At 57.4% G+C, this 16,530-nt stretch overlaps 5 protein-coding genes across 5 annotated transcripts; 1 reads left to right on the forward strand and 4 right to left on the reverse strand.

Moving 5' to 3' along the window:
• Nucleotides 1-1,022: 1,022 nt before the first annotated feature.
• Nucleotides 1,023-2,904, forward strand: TRAVEDRAFT_128410 (amine oxidase; the record flags this gene model as incomplete). Its single annotated transcript, XM_008042453.1, has 8 exons — nucleotides 1,023-1,194; nucleotides 1,251-1,319; nucleotides 1,385-1,498; nucleotides 1,555-1,805; nucleotides 1,860-2,180; nucleotides 2,239-2,295; nucleotides 2,352-2,456; nucleotides 2,509-2,904. The coding sequence occupies 8 exons, from the start codon at nucleotides 1,023-1,025 to the stop codon at nucleotides 2,902-2,904; spliced, it is 1,485 nt and encodes a 494-aa protein (XP_008040644.1).
• A 179-nt stretch (nucleotides 2,905-3,083) lies between these two features.
• TRAVEDRAFT_49538 (uncharacterized protein) lies at nucleotides 3,084-5,382 on the reverse strand (the record flags this gene model as incomplete). The annotated part of the gene is made up of 13 exons (XM_008042086.1): nucleotides 3,084-3,334; nucleotides 3,393-3,627; nucleotides 3,684-3,707; nucleotides 3,759-3,911; nucleotides 3,967-4,029; nucleotides 4,086-4,154; nucleotides 4,209-4,374; nucleotides 4,441-4,466; nucleotides 4,526-4,601; nucleotides 4,652-4,806; nucleotides 4,866-4,898; nucleotides 4,951-5,268; nucleotides 5,329-5,382. 13 exons carry the CDS (start codon nucleotides 5,380-5,382, stop codon nucleotides 3,084-3,086), a joined length of 1,623 nt encoding a protein of 540 aa, XP_008040277.1.
• Nucleotides 5,383-6,380: 998 nt separating this feature from the next.
• Nucleotides 6,381-8,230, reverse strand: TRAVEDRAFT_170685 (Zn-dependent exopeptidase). The gene is made up of 7 exons (XM_008042454.1): nucleotides 7,436-8,230; nucleotides 7,046-7,387; nucleotides 6,900-6,981; nucleotides 6,820-6,840; nucleotides 6,683-6,764; nucleotides 6,569-6,630; nucleotides 6,381-6,507 (listed from the first exon to the last, which is right to left on the reverse strand). The coding sequence occupies exons 1-7, from the start codon at nucleotides 8,209-8,211 to the stop codon at nucleotides 6,457-6,459; spliced, it is 1,416 nt and encodes a 471-aa protein (XP_008040645.1). The 5' UTR covers nucleotides 8,212-8,230; the 3' UTR covers nucleotides 6,381-6,456.
• Nucleotides 8,231-8,603: 373 nt separating this feature from the next.
• On the reverse strand, nucleotides 8,604-10,465 carry TRAVEDRAFT_73164 (uncharacterized protein; the record flags this gene model as incomplete). Its single annotated transcript, XM_008042455.1, has 13 exons — nucleotides 10,188-10,465; nucleotides 10,077-10,123; nucleotides 9,848-10,011; nucleotides 9,665-9,728; nucleotides 9,510-9,607; nucleotides 9,367-9,458; nucleotides 9,302-9,309; nucleotides 9,116-9,241; nucleotides 9,046-9,061; nucleotides 8,940-8,982; nucleotides 8,869-8,877; nucleotides 8,773-8,810; nucleotides 8,604-8,703 (listed from the first exon to the last, which is right to left on the reverse strand). The coding sequence occupies exons 1-13, from the start codon at nucleotides 10,223-10,225 to the stop codon at nucleotides 8,604-8,606; spliced, it is 843 nt and encodes a 280-aa protein (XP_008040646.1). The 5' UTR covers nucleotides 10,226-10,465.
• A 3,105-nt stretch (nucleotides 10,466-13,570) lies between these two features.
• Nucleotides 13,571-16,127, reverse strand: TRAVEDRAFT_151331 (uncharacterized protein). The gene is made up of 5 exons (XM_008042456.1): nucleotides 16,034-16,127; nucleotides 15,238-15,920; nucleotides 15,117-15,180; nucleotides 14,033-15,066; nucleotides 13,571-13,743 (listed from the first exon to the last, which is right to left on the reverse strand). The coding sequence occupies exons 1-4, from the start codon at nucleotides 16,047-16,049 to the stop codon at nucleotides 14,105-14,107; spliced, it is 1,725 nt and encodes a 574-aa protein (XP_008040647.1). The 5' UTR covers nucleotides 16,050-16,127; the 3' UTR covers nucleotides 13,571-13,743; nucleotides 14,033-14,104.
• Between the last annotated feature and the right edge of the window lie 403 nt (nucleotides 16,128-16,530).

A 16,530-nucleotide genomic window follows, 5' to 3' on the forward strand; every position in this document is an offset into this window, starting at 1 on the left:
CTTTCCCCTCTCTCCCAGACCGCCAGCATCTTTCCCTCGTGTCCATAGCAGATCTCTTGTGTTTTGGGAGAGACGAATTCATCTCTCATTTCTCTTTCTGTGTCCACTCTCTAGACATCACTCGCGCAGATACTGAGCCTCAGGCCTCAGGGGTCGGATAAGTACGGCGACATTTCGCTTGCATGCACTTGCACGTCGGATTCACACTCACCTGGCCACCCATCCTTGCCTTCTCCCGCGCTCCCAACGACCCCGCAAATACTCCTCGGACCTCGGTGCTGTGTCACTGGCATCACCTTGTCACCAGACCGCCATGCTCACCGAGAAGCGTCGGAGGGACGTCGGAGGGGCCGTAAGCATCATTCGATTGACGTTAACTCCCGCCCGGGGAGTCGAAGCATTTGAATAAACCGGCTTGACATCGAACGCCGATACTGATCAAGAAGACAGCTCGTCTCCAATGCGCAGGCAATCTACCCACCGCTGTCGAGCGCAGCGGCCAGAACCCACAGATACGCGTACGTCGTTAATATCATGCTCATTCATCCCGCCAACCCCCAGACATTCGAACCATGCAGGACCTGAGTCGGCACCAAGCAAGGTCTAATGCAGCAATGCACAACATCCTTCTGGGCCGCAACGCGCTCCGACGAGGCAGGAGGCGCGGTCGTCGGCGGTCAGCGGCGGTCCTGATCGGCTATCTTCTGGGCAGAACGCCCGCGCCGTCCGCCAGTTCACACTCCCGAGACGTCAGAGAGGAGGCGGAGGCAGCGGAAGGGCGATGCGCGCATGTGCGACGCTCTCGTGGCGGACGGCGTCGATATCGTATAAATATCCCCTGCCGACGCAGCGTCTTATCGCTCGTCGACCACAAGGCACACCCTGGTGACTTGCTACAGTGTCAGCCCCCTGTGTCTCACGAACCCGCCTCTCGTCTGACGTCGACTCGTTGCACTCGGACTTGGTGAACCCACGCTAGGATGTTCGCGAACATGGTTGAACTACCGGCTTGGCTGCTCGGGATGGGTCTGGTTATGCTTGTGCTGCCCGGCGCGTCGGCGGTGTCGGTGGACAGCAGGGCGCACAAGAAGGACGCGTCGGTGCTTATCCTGGGTGGCGGCGTCGCGGGGGTCATCGCTGCGCGCACGCTACACGAGCAGGGCATCACGAACTTCACCATCGTCGAGGCCAAAGGTACGCGCAGTCTTGGTCATACTTGCAAGTTTGACAACGTGACTTACGCATCGCAGGTGAACTGGGAGGTCGCCTCACCTCCACGACCTTTGGAGCAAAGGGCAAGGAGGTTACGCTCGAGCTAGGTGCGTCGTTCCGTTACCGACGCGTATCTTCGCACACTGACAACAAACGCTCTCCACCCTCGTAGGCGCCAACTGGGTACAAGGCACGCAGACCGACGACGGACCCGCCAACCCTATCTGGACCCTCGTCCAGAAGCACGGCTTGAAGACGCACGAGAACGACTGGACCGGCAGCATCGGTGCGTGAACCCGCGCGTCCATCACGCCGGTCAGCCACTGAGCGATTTCACGACAGTGACCTACAACGCGACCGGCCCAGACGACTTTCTCGACCTGTTCGACGAGTCTGCGGACGCGTACACGAACCTAACGATCACCGCAGGCGCACGTGTAGACAAGCGGCTCGTGGACGGCACCGCGCGCACTGGGTATTCGCTCCTCGGCGCCAAGTCGCGCACCCCGCAGGCGATGGCGAGCGAGTACTACCAATTTGACTGGGAGTACGCGCAGACGCCCGAGGAGTCGTCTTGGATCGCCAGCTCCTGGGTGCGCGCTTTCTCTCGGCGATATTCGGAAGTGTGTAACTGACGGCGCGTGCAGGGCAACAACTTCACGTACAACACGGACGTGGGCGGGTTCGGAGACGACAACCAGATGGCGCTTGACCCGCGCGGGTTCAAGTACATCCTCGACGGGGAGGCGGCCGAGTTCCTGCAGCCTAGCCAGCTGCGCACGAACTCCACTGTCAAGACGATTAAGCACTCGGACTCGGGCGTCAGTGTCGTGCTCGAGAGCGGGGAGGTCTTGCATGCGGACTACGCGCTGTGCACGTTCAGCCTGGGAGTGCTCCAGCACGATGACGTCGTGTTCGAGCCCGCGTTGCCGGACTGGAAGGAGGAGGCGATCCAGAGTATGACCATGGTGAGGCGTTCGGGTGCAGATAGTCAGGGTCTGCGGGGCTAATGCGGATTTTGGACAGGCTACGTACACGAAGATCTTCCTGCAGTTCGAAGAGAAGTTCTGGTTCGACACTGAAGTGAGCAACGCATGGAAGCATAGGGGGCTATCCCACTGACGTACTGTTTCCTCAAGATGGCATTGTACGCGGACCCTGAGCGCGGGAGGTACCCCGTGTGGCAGTCCCTCGACCACGAGAACTTCCTCCCCGGCTCTGGCATCGTCTTCGTCACCACTACCGTGCGTCGCTACCTTCTCTCCCTTTTTGATCGCTAACCCCTTGTTCACACAGGGCGACTACTCGTTGCGTGTCGAGTCCCTACCAGACGCACAGGTGCAAGAGGAGGTCCTCGGCGTGCTCGCCGCGATGTTCCCGAACACGACGATCCCCGCCCCAGTCGCATTCCACTTCCCGCGCTGGAACGCCGACCCGCTCTTCCGCGGCTCGTACTCTAACTGGCCGTCGTCGTTCTTCAGCGAGCACCACGAGAACCTGCGCGCGAACGTCGGCGAGCGCCTCTGGTTCGCGGGCGAGGCGACGAGCCAGAAGTACTTCGGCTTCCTGCACGGGGCGTACTTCGAGGGCGTGGACGTCGCCACCGAGATGGCCAAGTGCATCAAGGGCGGCGGATGCGTGGGCATGAAACACGTCCTGGAGGTCACGAACGCGCGGCCGTACCAGATCTAAAACTCGCGTAGTCCATACAAGTAGTCCATACATCTGGGGCTGGTCAGACATAGGTGGCATACGGTAGACGATACCACACCAACACTACATATGTCCACAATGTCGATGTCATACACCTGCGTCCGTCCACTGTCCGAGCAGCGTCCGTCCCTACAAATACACCATCACCCGCCGAGGCATCACTGCGGCAGAGCGTAGGATCCAGAGGACTTGGTCTCCTCGAAGTCGACCATGTAGATGCGCGGGCGGTCGACGTCCGCGAAATCCCAGTTCCCGTCCTTCTTGACCGCGGGGACGCCTTCTGGGAACGGGTCCGCGAGCGCGCTCGGGCAGCGGATGACGGGGCTCCCGGCCTTCGGCGACTTCTCCGTGTCGTTCGTGAACACGTCCGCGTCGAAATCCGAGTCTGTGAGCACCGCCTCGACGTGTACTATAATCACCGATTTTGTTAGAGAGTGAGCGAGCGAGAGAACGGGCGGGAATCGCACGGTAGTGGGAAAGCCCCTGGTCGAAGCCAGTCCAGCAGATGATGCCGAAGACAAGCGCGCCGACGAGGACCATGAAGGACACGATCGTCATGCAGCCGAAGAAGGGCCACTCGATGAACGTCCAGGTGTACACCTGCGCCTTGAACATGGCACTCCATCCGACGATGTAGAACACGTTGAGGAAGAGGAATCCCGCCATGAGCAGCTTCTTCTCGCGCCGGACGGCAAACCAGCCCTGTACGTGTCGCGTTAGCATGGCCGATATCTGCCGAGAAAGCTCAGTGAACTCACTATGACGATCCATGGTACAATCGTCTGAGTGCGCCGTCAGCTATGCAAACTCATGTGGCGATGCGAGGCACGTACCACGACCGTGAAGACGAATAAAGTATAGTAGAGAGGTGCATGCTGCGCCAACACCGCGATCTCGCTGTTGCGCAGCTGGTCGATCCAGAGACTGATGGCGGTGACGGTGAAAAACAGCGAGAGCTGGAGGAACATCGAGTTGATCAAGAAAAACTGCGCCCTTGTCAGAATGCGCGGTTCGTGCTTCGTTTCCATCACTCGTACACACCTTGTACAGGCGCATCACGCGCGGAGGTGGGCCCACGCGGCGAATCGTGGAGCAGCTGTAACCCTGTAGGAAAGATGAATGTGAGCCTGTTGATGAAGGGAGTGTCAGTAAGAACGTACCTTCACGATATGCCATGCGAGGAAAGAAGTGGATAGCAACGCGGTGACATTGAGCACCAGTTCGGGGATCTGTGGTATGGGTTAAGCACTGCATCTTAAAATTGGGCTAAACAAGGAATGTACCTGGAGGGCCAGGCGCGTGCTGAAGTAAGAGGGCATGAAGTCGAAATGACAGGGTGTGTTGTCCCCGACAATAAGGGTCTTGTATCTGAACTGCACGTCGGTCGTGCGCCAGATGGTGTATGTCGCCCATGCAGTCTGCATCACCCGAGCGAAGACTACCGCCCAACTGCAATGATGTTAAAACAAGTTAGTTCTACCTGACTTGTGAGGAGTTCGCGTTTCTCTTGCTCACATATGCGGTATGGAGTTGTACAAGATCTATGTGGAGTGCATTCATGAGCATAGAGTTGAAACAGTAGATCAGTTAAGCTACTCACGCCGAAAGTTGATATCCCGAGCAGCCAAAATTGAGAACCGATCAGTGCGAGGTCCTCTCTCTGGGAGTTGTCCAGGCTGCTCCGCCATCAGTCTCGCAGCCTCACTTAGAGGTATACCATACTCACATTCTCCCTGGATACTCTAGCATGCGCGCGCACTGCTCGCTAAGTTCGACCGAGTCAGCGCCGTTGTTGTAGACTAATTCGACAGCTGCGATCTTTCCCGTCTTAGGATCGGGGATGGCTGTCAGCGAAGAGCCGTCAAATGCCCTGCGGGCGATCTGGAGCATCAAAGAAGGTGTCAGATTCAAGCACGCATGATCCGCTTGGAAGCACGTACGGTGGAGGGCGCATCCAAAAACACCAGATCCTCCTAGTACCCATTAATTCGAACCAACCTCGCACGCAGTGAAAGGGAGACGCACTACATCGGCGAACCTAGGAACAAATGCGCCCGTGGTGTTCAAAGTCATGCTGGTGTCCCAGATAGTCGTACAATCTTTATACACGTCTCCGATCGGCGCCGCCGTGCAGAGCTTGAGGGTGAGGTCGTCCCCGTGCCGGAAGAGCCGCGCGACCTCGTTTCGCGGTACCTGCGCGGTGTGCAGGATGTTGAACACGAACGCGGACGTGCTCGCGTCCTCCGAGTACAGGAACGCGGCGGTGAGGCCCTGCGCGAGGCAGTGGATCACGCTGAGCAGGAAGAAGGCGAGCGTGTGCGGGGTAAGCGTGATCCGCGCCAGCTGGTCCGCGGACACGCGCGTGAGTTGAGTCCGTACACGTAAGGAGGGAGGGAGGCTCACTGCTGACTTGAGGCGAATCGCCACTTTGCCGTTGTTGGTCTTGGTCTTCGTCATTTTGAGGGTCGTTCGAATGCGTGGGGACTATCAAAGCCCGCCAAAAGTACAACCAAGCAGAGAACGAAACCGAAGGCGAAGCGAAGAGCACAAACAGAAAAGACAGACACGAAGAAAGGGCGCGAAGGAGGAACGAAAGCAGCAGTCAGTCCTGGAGCCTGCCAGCCGCAACTCGGAGGGAAAGGCGGACGCGGGCGCGGGGGGACGCGTTAATAACCGCGTCTGCGACTCGGCTCGGAATGATGCTCCCCAGGGTCAGCGCGTAACGGGGCAACGGTGGCGGTGCCTGATCTGAGGTGGCGACGACTAGTCCGACTCGTCGTTTGATGGGATGGGCGGAGCGGGATGGGATGGGACCTCGAGAGGAGGGCATAAACGGCTTCTGCACGTTGGCCATCAACGCTGGCGGGACGGGCGATATATAGCGAGGCTTGTGCGAAGATGAGGGCAGCTGTTGGAGAACTGGTTGTAGATATGGTTTGCTGGTGTGGAAGTATGCGTGATGGCATAGAGGTACCCGAAGCGAGGGTGCGCCTACGATCGCGCGCGTGGTCTTCCAAGACGGTGCGGACTCTTCTGTAAATATCGTCAGCCATCTTCTCATGTACATGCAAGCTGAGCACTCACTATCTAAACTGTGAGCCCCTGTCTTCAGGTTCATGCGAAGTCTCAGGACGTGGAAATGCCACACATCAACGCATCAACTCTGCATCTCGTTCAGCGCTCGCGGACCTTATAAGCCAATCAACGTTTCATCACCGCACGAACATCTCTCCTGAATCCTCAAATCAATCCGACGCGCACAGCCAAGCACGCAATAGAGAAGAGACTTGACCTATGGACACAGACAGAGAGAGCTGCCCGACGTACCATTCGCGGGAGATCCACGATAAAGAAGTCGTTCGTGACCGCAGCTGACATCATGTAATGGGTACGCCGGCGGCCCTACGCACCAGACAAATTCAACCAAGATAGAACATGTCAATATATGGTCTAATGGGGTATGAACGTATGAGTACACGAACCGCTTCTCTATCGAGAAGCAGGCTCCAGATCCAAGAAGTGTCGGGGAAATCACTCGTCGCTGGCCAAGTCGAAGCCGGCCACATGGAGCAGCGTAGCGAACTGCGTCGATAAACAGGAGCTCAGCCGCAGCCAGCGCACAAGTATCGAGAAGCATGCTCACCTGCACCTTCGCGATGGACTTGATCTGCTCGAAGTCGTAGTTCTCGCGGTCGCTCAGGTCGCCTGACGGTTCCTACATCAACTTCGCCCCCACAAGAAATGCCTTCGCACTGACCGCTGTTGTGATACATGGGGTCCGCGATGGGGCCCGCGCGCTCGAACACCTGAGTGGATGGGAAGCCTTGGCCATGGAAGCTCTGGAGTAACACATGGTCAGCCTGTGTCCGTTCACACGGTATCACTGCGACTCACCTGGTGGTCACTGCAGCACGCCTGGGCATTGCAGAGTTTTGATTAGCAGCTGCTGGCCAAAATCACGAAGCCTCGCTTACCGGGGTGAAGCCGACTTTGAGCTCGGGGCTGTAGATGGCCGACAGGGTCGCAACGAGCTGGGTCACCTCGGGCGTCCCAATCCTGCGCGCATACAGTTAGCCCATTTGAACCCCCAAGCCTTCTTCATAGCATTTTAACAACATACCGATCGGGAAGACCAAGTTGTGCGGGCTCGCCGGGCGCGTGGTACGCAAGCATGTCCGCCTGGACCATGAGCGTCAAGTTGGCGTCCTTCTGGCGCAGCTCCTGCGCGTAGTACCGCGAGCCGTAAAGGCCCTGCTCCTCGCCCGAGAACGCGCAAATCTGCACGTTCTTCTTGAACTGGACGCCCTTGCGCGCAATAGTGCGCGCTATCCCGAGTAGCGTAGTGGTGCCAGACCCGTCATCGTCGCCACCGGGCGCGCGCGTGCTGCCGAACGAGCCCCGACTGTCGTAATGCGCGCTAATGAGGACCGTCTCTGTCGTGTCTTCCGACCCCTTGAATGAGCTGGCGTACCGTCAGATCAAGGACCCGTGCTCAGCGGGTAGAACTCACCAGATGACATTGGGCGCGAAGCCAGACAGGTAGGGCTTGAGCTCGCAGGTCGCGCCCAGGTTCTCGAAGTTGGTCTTCAGCCACTCCGCCGCGATGAGGACCCCGCTGGAGAACGAGTGGCGGGAGACGATCTCGGACGAGGAGGACTCGCCGGTGAGATAGCGCACGTCCGCACGCAGTTGCGGCACGGAGATGTTGTTGACTAGGGCGGCAACAACGGGGTCGAACTTCAAGTTGTTCAGGATGTCCTTGACGCGCTCGATCGCCTTGGAGGGAACAGGAATGAAGTCGATGGGGGAGTCTGGGAGGGGAGACGCCTTCCAGAACGCAGGCAGGTGCTGGTCCAACGTGAGCGCGGTCGCACTGTCCACGGATATCAAGGCCGCGTTCTCCGTGCGGTGGAGGATCTGAGGCGCAGCCTTCCTCTCCCCGAAGACGACCTGGTCATTGTTGGACGCGGTGGGAGCAGCGGTGGGAAGGTGTGAGAGGAACGCGTCGATCTCGTCAACGAACGTTGCGGGCTTGATAGCTGGGTCTACAGCTTCATGCTGCAGCCACACAAGTTGCTGCACATCTCCAGATATGCTCCCGAGCGAGCCGTCCATGACGAGGTCGCTGGGCATTTCGGCGACACATAGCTCGTCGTTCGTTATAAAGATGTCCTGTTGACCGTGGGTGCCATAGTAATACTTGGACAAGCAGGTGTCTGCCGCCTGCGGATTGTGAGGGATGGCAATGAGAAGCGCAGAGGGAACGACAGCGTTGACGAGAAGCATAGTGTCGAGGTCGTCGTCGTGGTCGTCGTCCAACCCGCTCGCGCCGCTGAACGACCGCTCTACGCTACGTATGACGTAACCATGCCCTAATATGGTAATCCTACCAGTCGTCTCAGCTCAGTGACCTACCTCCGAGTGTCTGCTAGATATTTCGAGAGAACCCCTTAAGTTCAAGAATTTTTTGTATAAGAGTTGAGACCTATGATATTTTAAGTTACTCTGAACTAAGCCAAAACTGGTGACGTAGCCCGATTAACATCACTTCTCAAGTCCGTCCGGTGTGTATCCGTAGTGTAGACTATGTCCTATGATACACTGTATAGCTAAGGTCCGATGTGTATGTAGCTATTGTCCGCATCCGTCCGTTGAACTGTATCGGCCGCCTCCTAGTATCATATCTCGAGCAGCTCCGACGGCCAGCGGTGTGGCAGGTCGACCAGCTTCGGGTCACGGATGTTGAGCATCAGACGCGTAATGAGTGTGGTGGAGATGCTGTGGGGAAGATGATGTGAGTCTATGTGTTGCAGGGGCGTGGACAAGGAAATCGTGAGGCAAGCTTACACGTTCGTAAAGGTCGTGCTGACACCCTTGTATACGGGCTGTTGTGATCGGAGTCAGTCGACCTTGTCGAAGCGATACAGGCAAGGGCGCATTTACCTGGGCCAGCTAAGCGCGAAGTCACGTCAGGATACTCATGACAGCGCCACGAAGTGTAGCGGATAACTCACAATGTACGTTAAAATGTTGCAACCGTAGCACACGACTAGGATGCTGTATGGACGGAACGGTAAGCTTCTGCTCGCGCCGATGCGATACCAGGGCACCGATACGAACCCGAAATATATGGTCCCTAGATATCACAGTCAGAGTGCTACACATGAGAAGGCGTCGCGAACGGGCTCACCATCTCTCAGCATAATATGGAACAGACTGTGGCTGAACATCCGGCCGACCCGCAGCGCCTGCGTGAGGGTAAGGACGAAGACTGTCGCGTCGAATACGAGGATGGAGCTCCACGCGGCAGCAAGGTCTAGTACAGAGAGGAAACGATCAGCTATCATGCACGGGATCAGGGCGTGAGGGGGCGTACAATATCCTCTACAATATGTTCGGCGATTAGCATAATTCATAGGGCAATGCGAATGGTTGACGTACTGTTTTTCGGACAAGGTCAGGTCGCAGCCTGTGTATACCGCGATGTCCTGGAAAGACCGCAGATGCAGACTTCGTACGCTCACGATAGCCCACTAAGAAGGAAAGTTAGTGTATGTCAGTACAGACAAGTACACGGGACATACCACGCTGACGGCCCCGCCTGCCGCGCATATAGACGCGAGCAGGTACACCACTTTGCGGTTCCGGTTGTAGAGCGCGTACGTTCGCAGCATCAGAAGAACTGCGACATATACATCAGGAATACGATTCAGATTTACGAAAGAAAGACAACACGCACCGCCAACGAAGAACTGAGTGAGCGCCGCAAGGACCTGGTGATAGAGTTGCAACTTCCGACATCTGTTGAGAGGTGAGCACGAATTCCACAGCTCCTAGTTGAAGTACTCACGACTTGAATACAGAACAGCAACGAATGAGCACCTTGGTCACAGGTATCCGAGTCCAGGAGTAGAACACTTACAGACTCGGGCATGATCGCGAAGAACTCCACCACCACCGGTATGTGGCTGAGGACTGAGAGGTACCGGTTCAGGAAGTAGAAGATGGCCGCCCAGGACCGGCCGCCCTTCCAGTACCGCTCGACTTCGATCGGGATGGTCAACACAAAGTCATACCACAAGATGCCTGTGAGGATGCGAACAAATTGTTCAGAACAGCTCTACCAGCGCGCGCTACACCGTAGGACCCACCGAACGCGATGGCCGCAAAAACTCGGTTGATGTGGTTTGATTCCGCGCTGTTGCCCTCTTCAGCTCCAAGCTAGACAAGGCTGTTAATCGCATGACTGTGATGGCACTCACATAGTGAGTAGTTTCGCCGCAGAGGCATCGGCAGTCATTTTACGCTGGACGGTCGTGTCCTCGGTCCGGGATATCCGGCCACAGTCCCGCTAAACGCCGGAGTTGTGGAGTAGCCAGGATGGCTGCGATCGCCCAACGACAAGCAAACGAGAGTGGACAGCCGCACAGACAGCGGCGCAGAAGGGCGCAGAGCGCACGTCGACACAGAGGGAGACAGATGGTCGCGGGGGACGGAAGAGGAGGGAGGAGGCAGTGGTACGTTCAAGAAAATGCGGCGTGGGCATATGGGGGCCTGGGGGAGCGGGGAAACGGATTGCCCTGCGCGCGAGGTTCAAATGTGCGCGGGGCGGACGCGCTGCCCTCTCGACCGATGCAGTTGTGTTCCTTTGCGGTCGCGCCCGGACACGCGGGGGTGTCATCCGCACTGTCACGGCCGTCAAGCAAAGTCGGAGATGGACAGATGTGGCAGCGCACTAGCGGGACATATAGGCCCCTCGAGGTCACCGCGCGCGCATGTGAGTCCACCTTGGCCGCAGTCCGAGTACAGCTGCCTATGAGCGTCGAACCTGGCGATAGGGGCGCGCGCAGACAGATAACGGAATCGACAAGGCCGTCGTACCTGCGAATATTCGGAGTCGACGAGGAACGAATTGGAGGTTTGGAGCAAGTTGAAGTATATTTGATCCGGACGATCTGTCGCGACGGGATTGATGCCATTTGCCAGTGATTCATGCACATTCCGGGCTCTGTCTGGACGATGCCTTAGAGCACCTCCGTAGCCTGTAGTTGCATGTGCGACTAAGTCGGGAAGCGCGGAGGGGGATGCATGCGGCATACATGAGAACAGGAACCTGCAATTGACCGCCCTGACGTCGGCAGATTGATCATTTCTGTCATATCTGCCAAAGATGACAGCACTCTGTGGAACCCTAAGAGCACATCCTCGCTGCCGTGCTTATGTGCTTGCTATATATGCAACCCGACGTAGTCTCGTTCCCATCCCTTCTGGCGCTTACAGGGCGTGCACCAGAAGGTCTGGGGCATTTCGGGCCCAAAACAGCCACTCGTGACAGGACGGTTACGGGGGTCACCAAACGTTATTCGTGACGATACTGTTACTCAAATGGCATCATAATGCGGGCACCTCATATTCTGTAAGTTTGTGGTTGTGCTTGGGGGTTAGCCTCCGACTGTCACTCCAATTCTGGGGATATTCAACGCCACGCAGACTGAGCGGGGAGTGCGACGTGAAAGACCCCCAAGCGCCCGCAAACGGCGTTAGCGCTGGCTGTCAACGCGCCGCGAAATCGCAGGGAATGCATTTGCGCTTCAACCACGCCTCGCCTCGCCTTCAAACATAGTGCAATAGACTCAAAAATGCTTTACAAGCGACTTTCAAAGCCACCATTATTTTAAAATAATGAATGCAAAGCGTCGGGATCAGCTGCAAGCCGGACAGCGATGACGAGAAATCGCTGACGTAACGTGACCTGCCGTCACGAGTGGCCTTACCGCCCACGAAATGCCCCAGACCTTCTACAGGGCTCTCCCCCCCGCGCGCTCAAATCCCTTCGTGAGAACCTGGCCAAAATATTTTAGCGCCTGTGCACCATTCCTTTGGCCAATCACAGCGCTCAGCGTGCGGGAGGGGGGAGAGCCTCTGTAGAAGGTCTGGGAACGAGACTAAACCCGACGATCATGAGTCGAGTATTGGAGGATATCCACTCATCCCCATCCTTGTGAGTCGCCCGTCACCGAGCGGCCAGTTGAGGCGCCGCACCCTGGTGCACCCTATATGATCAGGCTCCCCTTCTGCAAAGCGCGATCACTGCGTGCGACCGGATTGGCTGTCAAGTATGTGGACTGTAGAACGATGCGGTACTCTTGAGAGGTACGGATCCTCATGCGTACTCCACGTTGCACGGAAATCCTTGACCCGCATTTAGTGCGACCCCAACGCTGCCACAGGCACCGGAAGGCTTCTAAAAGTAAATTCAAGCTTCAAGCTTCGAGCTCGGTCCGCCGTGGTATATCAAGAGAAAAAAACCTGCTCACATTACCGTATCAGCATCCAGGACCGATGATAGTCGATAGGATCGCTTACCGGCGACAAGGCACGTTCCCTGCGATACACTGGCACATCGGTGCTTTCAGGCATCGAACAGGCTCATAGCCAGTACGATCGTAGAAGAAGGGTAGGTGGCGGGTTGGCAAGGAAGCTTAATCGTCGACGCAAGCGTGCATCCAAGCCCGCACTGTACGGGGCCGCCCTGCTCGGTATCATTGCTATAATAAAAGGTAACTCTGTATCAGTCTAGAAACTTCATTTAAGCAAGCATGGCATACGCACCATCGCCCATACCATGTGTGTGCATTCAGGTGAATGGGCTGCGCTGAGACTCGCAGAGACGCACAGGTTGATAGACTCGGTGCAGCCACTTTTCACGAGACCCTTGCCCCGCTCTTCGAGTTATCCAGAGGGATCTGTTGAACAAGAGACTCTCGGGTCCGTCTACATGAGTTTCGTTGCCGTAATGGACTTAACTTGCCTAGTCTGCTAAGTTATGACCGCCTCGCATGCCTGCGACTTTACCCGGTGTTTATGTCTTCAGTTGCTACTATACTGAATATGGGTACACAGTACTGACCTTTGCCCATGCTGCCGAAGTCACAGTTATTCCCAACCATAGAGTAAACGTTGGTGGTGTAGCCAACGACACAGAGTCACGACCCGGTCTCAGTTTGTACACATCACATCGATGTATGCGGCGTACATGTCGAGGATCTGCCCTCTGGTAGCCTAAGATTTACGGTCAAGACGTCGGCCACAGCTGAAAGAAGGAAAGAACACATGTTGAGCTACTCACAGCTGCTCGATGGACGAGAGCAACTCGAAGAAAGCGCAAATCGACGTCACGGGCAACGCAGTTCCTCCTGGTTTCCGACAGATCGCCCGGAACCGGAGGACGGAGGTAAATCACAGGATTGATCCGCTTCCCCGCATGGGCGCTCCGGTGCCGCATCCAGGCTCCAGCTGTGCTGGCAGCCACTGCGGGGTACCGCGTGCTGAGCGCTGATTGCTTTCCAACCATGTTGAACTTCGCTGTGGATCATGCAACCTACGCAGGTGCAACTGTACGGGTGCCGCTAAAGATTCGTTACGCATGTGGAGGAAGATTTCATATAATTTAAACCGAACATAACAAGTACACCATCATCGTCTAGTATTACAGGACGTCGTTCGTGATACAACGGACGCGACGCGCGGACGCGCATGCACGCACAGACGAAGCCATACGACTAGCGAAGTACGAAGAACAGTACATAGAAAGAGACGGGCGGAGAGTCCTACGGTTTTGAGTAATATACGGGCAGCAAGCAGCGAGACGAGACGGAGGCGCGAAGTATCTAGCAGCCATACACACAGGATAACAGTAGGGAACCGGGGGACAGAACGGAGCGACGGGGCAAAAGGAGCGCATATACACGAGTGCAGGAGTATTGTTCACTCGTCGTCGTCGTCCCCGTCACCGCTACCGCTGTCGGCCTTCTTGCCCTGCGAAAAAAAGGTAAGCGACCGGAGGGAGACCACATGGAGAGCGTGTACGTACGTCGTAAGCGTTCTTCTCCTCCTCGGCCCGCGACTTGTCGGCTGCAGCCTGGTCGAGGTAGGGCTGTAATGAGATAGATCAGTACCGCATACACCTACTGTACACGACGAACATACCTTCTTCTCGTCGTCGTCGAGCTCCTTCCACTTCGCGCCGAGGAGTTTGCCAATTTCACCTATCACACGCGTCTTATCAGCAACCGGACTAGCTGACAACGACGGCGACCACGAGCACTCACCGTGTGCTTTCGTTCAACGTGATGGGAGTGAAGCGACCCTGCAGTAAGATTGCCACACAGTCCGCAGATTACAGACTCACGGCGTTGACACCCTCAGGGCACTGCGCCGCTAACAGACAACCTACGTACGCCTCCATGCCCACCGGGCGGTATATCCAAACCTCGCCTTCCTCCAAGTTCGACAGATCATACGTCGCCCACGCCGGTGGCTTCCCCAGACTCTGCTCAATCACCTCCAACGTACCCATCTCCCTCGGCGCCACCGCCAGCCCGTCCCTCACCGCCGCGCGCGGCACCATCTCGCTCACGATCACCGCCGTATGGTCCGGATTCCCCAGCATCGCCCACGAATACGCACCCTTGCCCACGCGCGCCGTCCGCCACTCCACGATGTCGCCCCGCCGCACGCGGTCGTCGCCCCCGCGCCAGCGCCCCGCCTGCACGCGCCCCTTCTCCGCCGCCGTGCCCTCGTACATCAAGTGCCCGTGCGTGCGCGAGATGCTGGGCACGGGCGCGGGCACCCAGTCGTACTGCGCGAAGCTCTTGAGCGCCTCGTTCGCGAGGTCCCAGCACTCGCCGCGCGCACATGGCTGGTTCGTGCCTTCGAAGCTCTCCGCGTATCCCGCGACGGTCTCGCCATAGGTCTCGTGCGCGTCGAGCAACGCCGCGTGGTCCCAGGGTTTGGGCCGCGGGAGGAAGCGCGCGGTGCGTACAACGGTGCGCGGGTCGTTCGGGTCGTGCGAAGGCGGGAGGTTCTGTGGCCAGGCGACGGTGTAGAAGCACATACTGAGGTCCGCGAAGACCACGCCGGCGAACAATGTCTTGGTGCGCCCATCGGAGGACCAGGAGGCTGTCCACGTAAGCTGGTCATTGCCACGGATGGGTGGGGCGAGCAGGTCGGAGTCGGAGGTGTACCAGGTGGAGGTCCAGTGCGTGGAGGGCAGAAAGTAGTGCGCGAGATCTTCCGCGAGGGAGGCGTGTTCGGATGGGGGAGGGTAGGACATGAGGCCTTCATTAGCGGCAATAGAGGCTATATGCTGTTAGGAAGGGCATGTACAATTTGATGATAGATCACGGTACCTTGGGACGACATTGCAGACGGTCGTGGAGGCGCCATCGGACGAGAGGCTACGGGCAACTTGGGCTAGAAGCGCACAGTCCAGTCGAACGCACCTCTACGAGCTCATGAAGTACGACTTACAGGAGGAAGTTGTCCGCCGCTAATCTGCTCTACACTGTCCGTTGTGGTCCGCGGCGGGATAGGCTTGCCCAGATACCGCGAGAAGAACTCATCCAGCCAGCCAAAGAACGCCTGCTTGTCTTCCGGTGACAAATTCGCCCAGTCGATCTTGTTGATACCAGCCTCCTCGGACTGGGCCTTTCGTACGGGCGGTGGAGGCGCAAAGCTCCGGGGAGGGGGAGAGGGCTGGTCCGGACGTGTTTCCCGGCGAATGAGAGGAGGCGGTCCCGGCGCAAGTCCTCCCGATATTGACGGGGATGGACTGGGAGATACACTGCTTGCATTGCTGTTGAACGACCTTGGTGGCGGTCGAGGGGGAGGACCTGGGTTGACCCCGTTCTCCTGGCTCACATTGCTGATCGAGCGGGCAAGAGTAGGGTTGGCGGATACGCCAAATTTACGCACAGGCACAGGAGGTTTGTTCACTATACCGGGGGCGCTGCTCGCAGACGAACCGGTCCTCGAAGGAGGCGGGGGAGGCTTGTACACCGGTTTCGCCAAAGGCGCGGGGGGAGGCGGCGGCTTAGCCTTGACATCCGCGTTCCAGTTTATGTTCTTGCTGGGCTGGCTGGACATGCGATCCTTGGTGTTCGAGAGCGAGCTCACGCCGGCATCCTTGACCTTTACAGCCCTGCTGCGTAACTCTAGTGCCATGTGCCGCACCGATGCGAAGGGGGCGATGGTGGGTTCACACCGGGGCGATGGGGGCAGCAGTCAAGTTCACACACCGCACGTGGAGCATCTCGAGCACGCTCACCTGCTAACGTGGGCATCCTGGGATGATTGACTCCCTGGAGGGCGGTAAAGGGTCCGAATGAGTTCAAATGGCAACTGCCAAACTTTGACTGCGCTGATGAGGTCCCAGACTCCCTGATGAGGCGTCAGTTGATGGCAGCCGGTACTGTACCGGTAGACAGTCAAGACTGAACAGGTTCTTCGGCGTGATACAGTATAGGAGGAAGAAAGGATGCGTGTTGTCCGAGATGTCTGTCGCCGTCGTGGTACAAGTCGTGTGTCGAAGCCGGTTCGGCTGCGCTCTGCTGTACTCAACAGAGATTAGATTAGATCTGACGCTAACGCTGCACCTTGAACTTCAAGGGCTCGGGACTCAGGCTGCTGCCTGCGGTATACTACAATCGTTTGTGTTCTGAGCTCCAACCTACAGGTTGTTGCCAGTTGCACGGCGACTGAGAGTCAAACGGTTGCAAGCGAGAGGTTCAGAGGCTCGGGAAACAACGTCCAGAGAAACGCTGC

This window comes from Trametes versicolor (assembly GCF_000271585.1).
Source record: "Trametes versicolor FP-101664 SS1 unplaced genomic scaffold TRAVEscaffold_8, whole genome shotgun sequence".
NCBI classification, from domain to species: domain Eukaryota; kingdom Fungi; phylum Basidiomycota; class Agaricomycetes; order Polyporales; family Polyporaceae; genus Trametes; species Trametes versicolor.

Bases quoted from the DNA above. Each gene is read 5' to 3' on its own strand.
- TRAVEDRAFT_170685 (XM_008042454.1), bottom strand. From the start codon at position 8,211: ATGCTTCTCGTCAACGCTGTCGTTCCCTCTGCGCTTCTCATTGCCATC. The intron at 6,765-6,819 runs GTGAGTCGCAGT...GTGTTACTCCAG, and splicing joins CGTGCTGCAGTGACCACCAG to AGCTTCCATGGCCAAGGCTT. The intron at 6,631-6,682 runs GTCAGTGCGAAG...AGGAACCGTCAG, and splicing joins CCCCATGTATCACAACAGCG to GCGACCTGAGCGACCGCGAG.
- TRAVEDRAFT_151331 (XM_008042456.1), bottom strand. The intron at 15,181-15,237 runs GTAAGTCGTACT...GTGCGCTTCTAG, and splicing joins GCGGCGGACAACTTCCTCCT to CCCAAGTTGCCCGTAGCCTC. The intron at 15,067-15,116 runs GTACCGTGATCT...AACAGCATATAG, and splicing joins GTCTGCAATGTCGTCCCAAG to CCTCTATTGCCGCTAATGAA.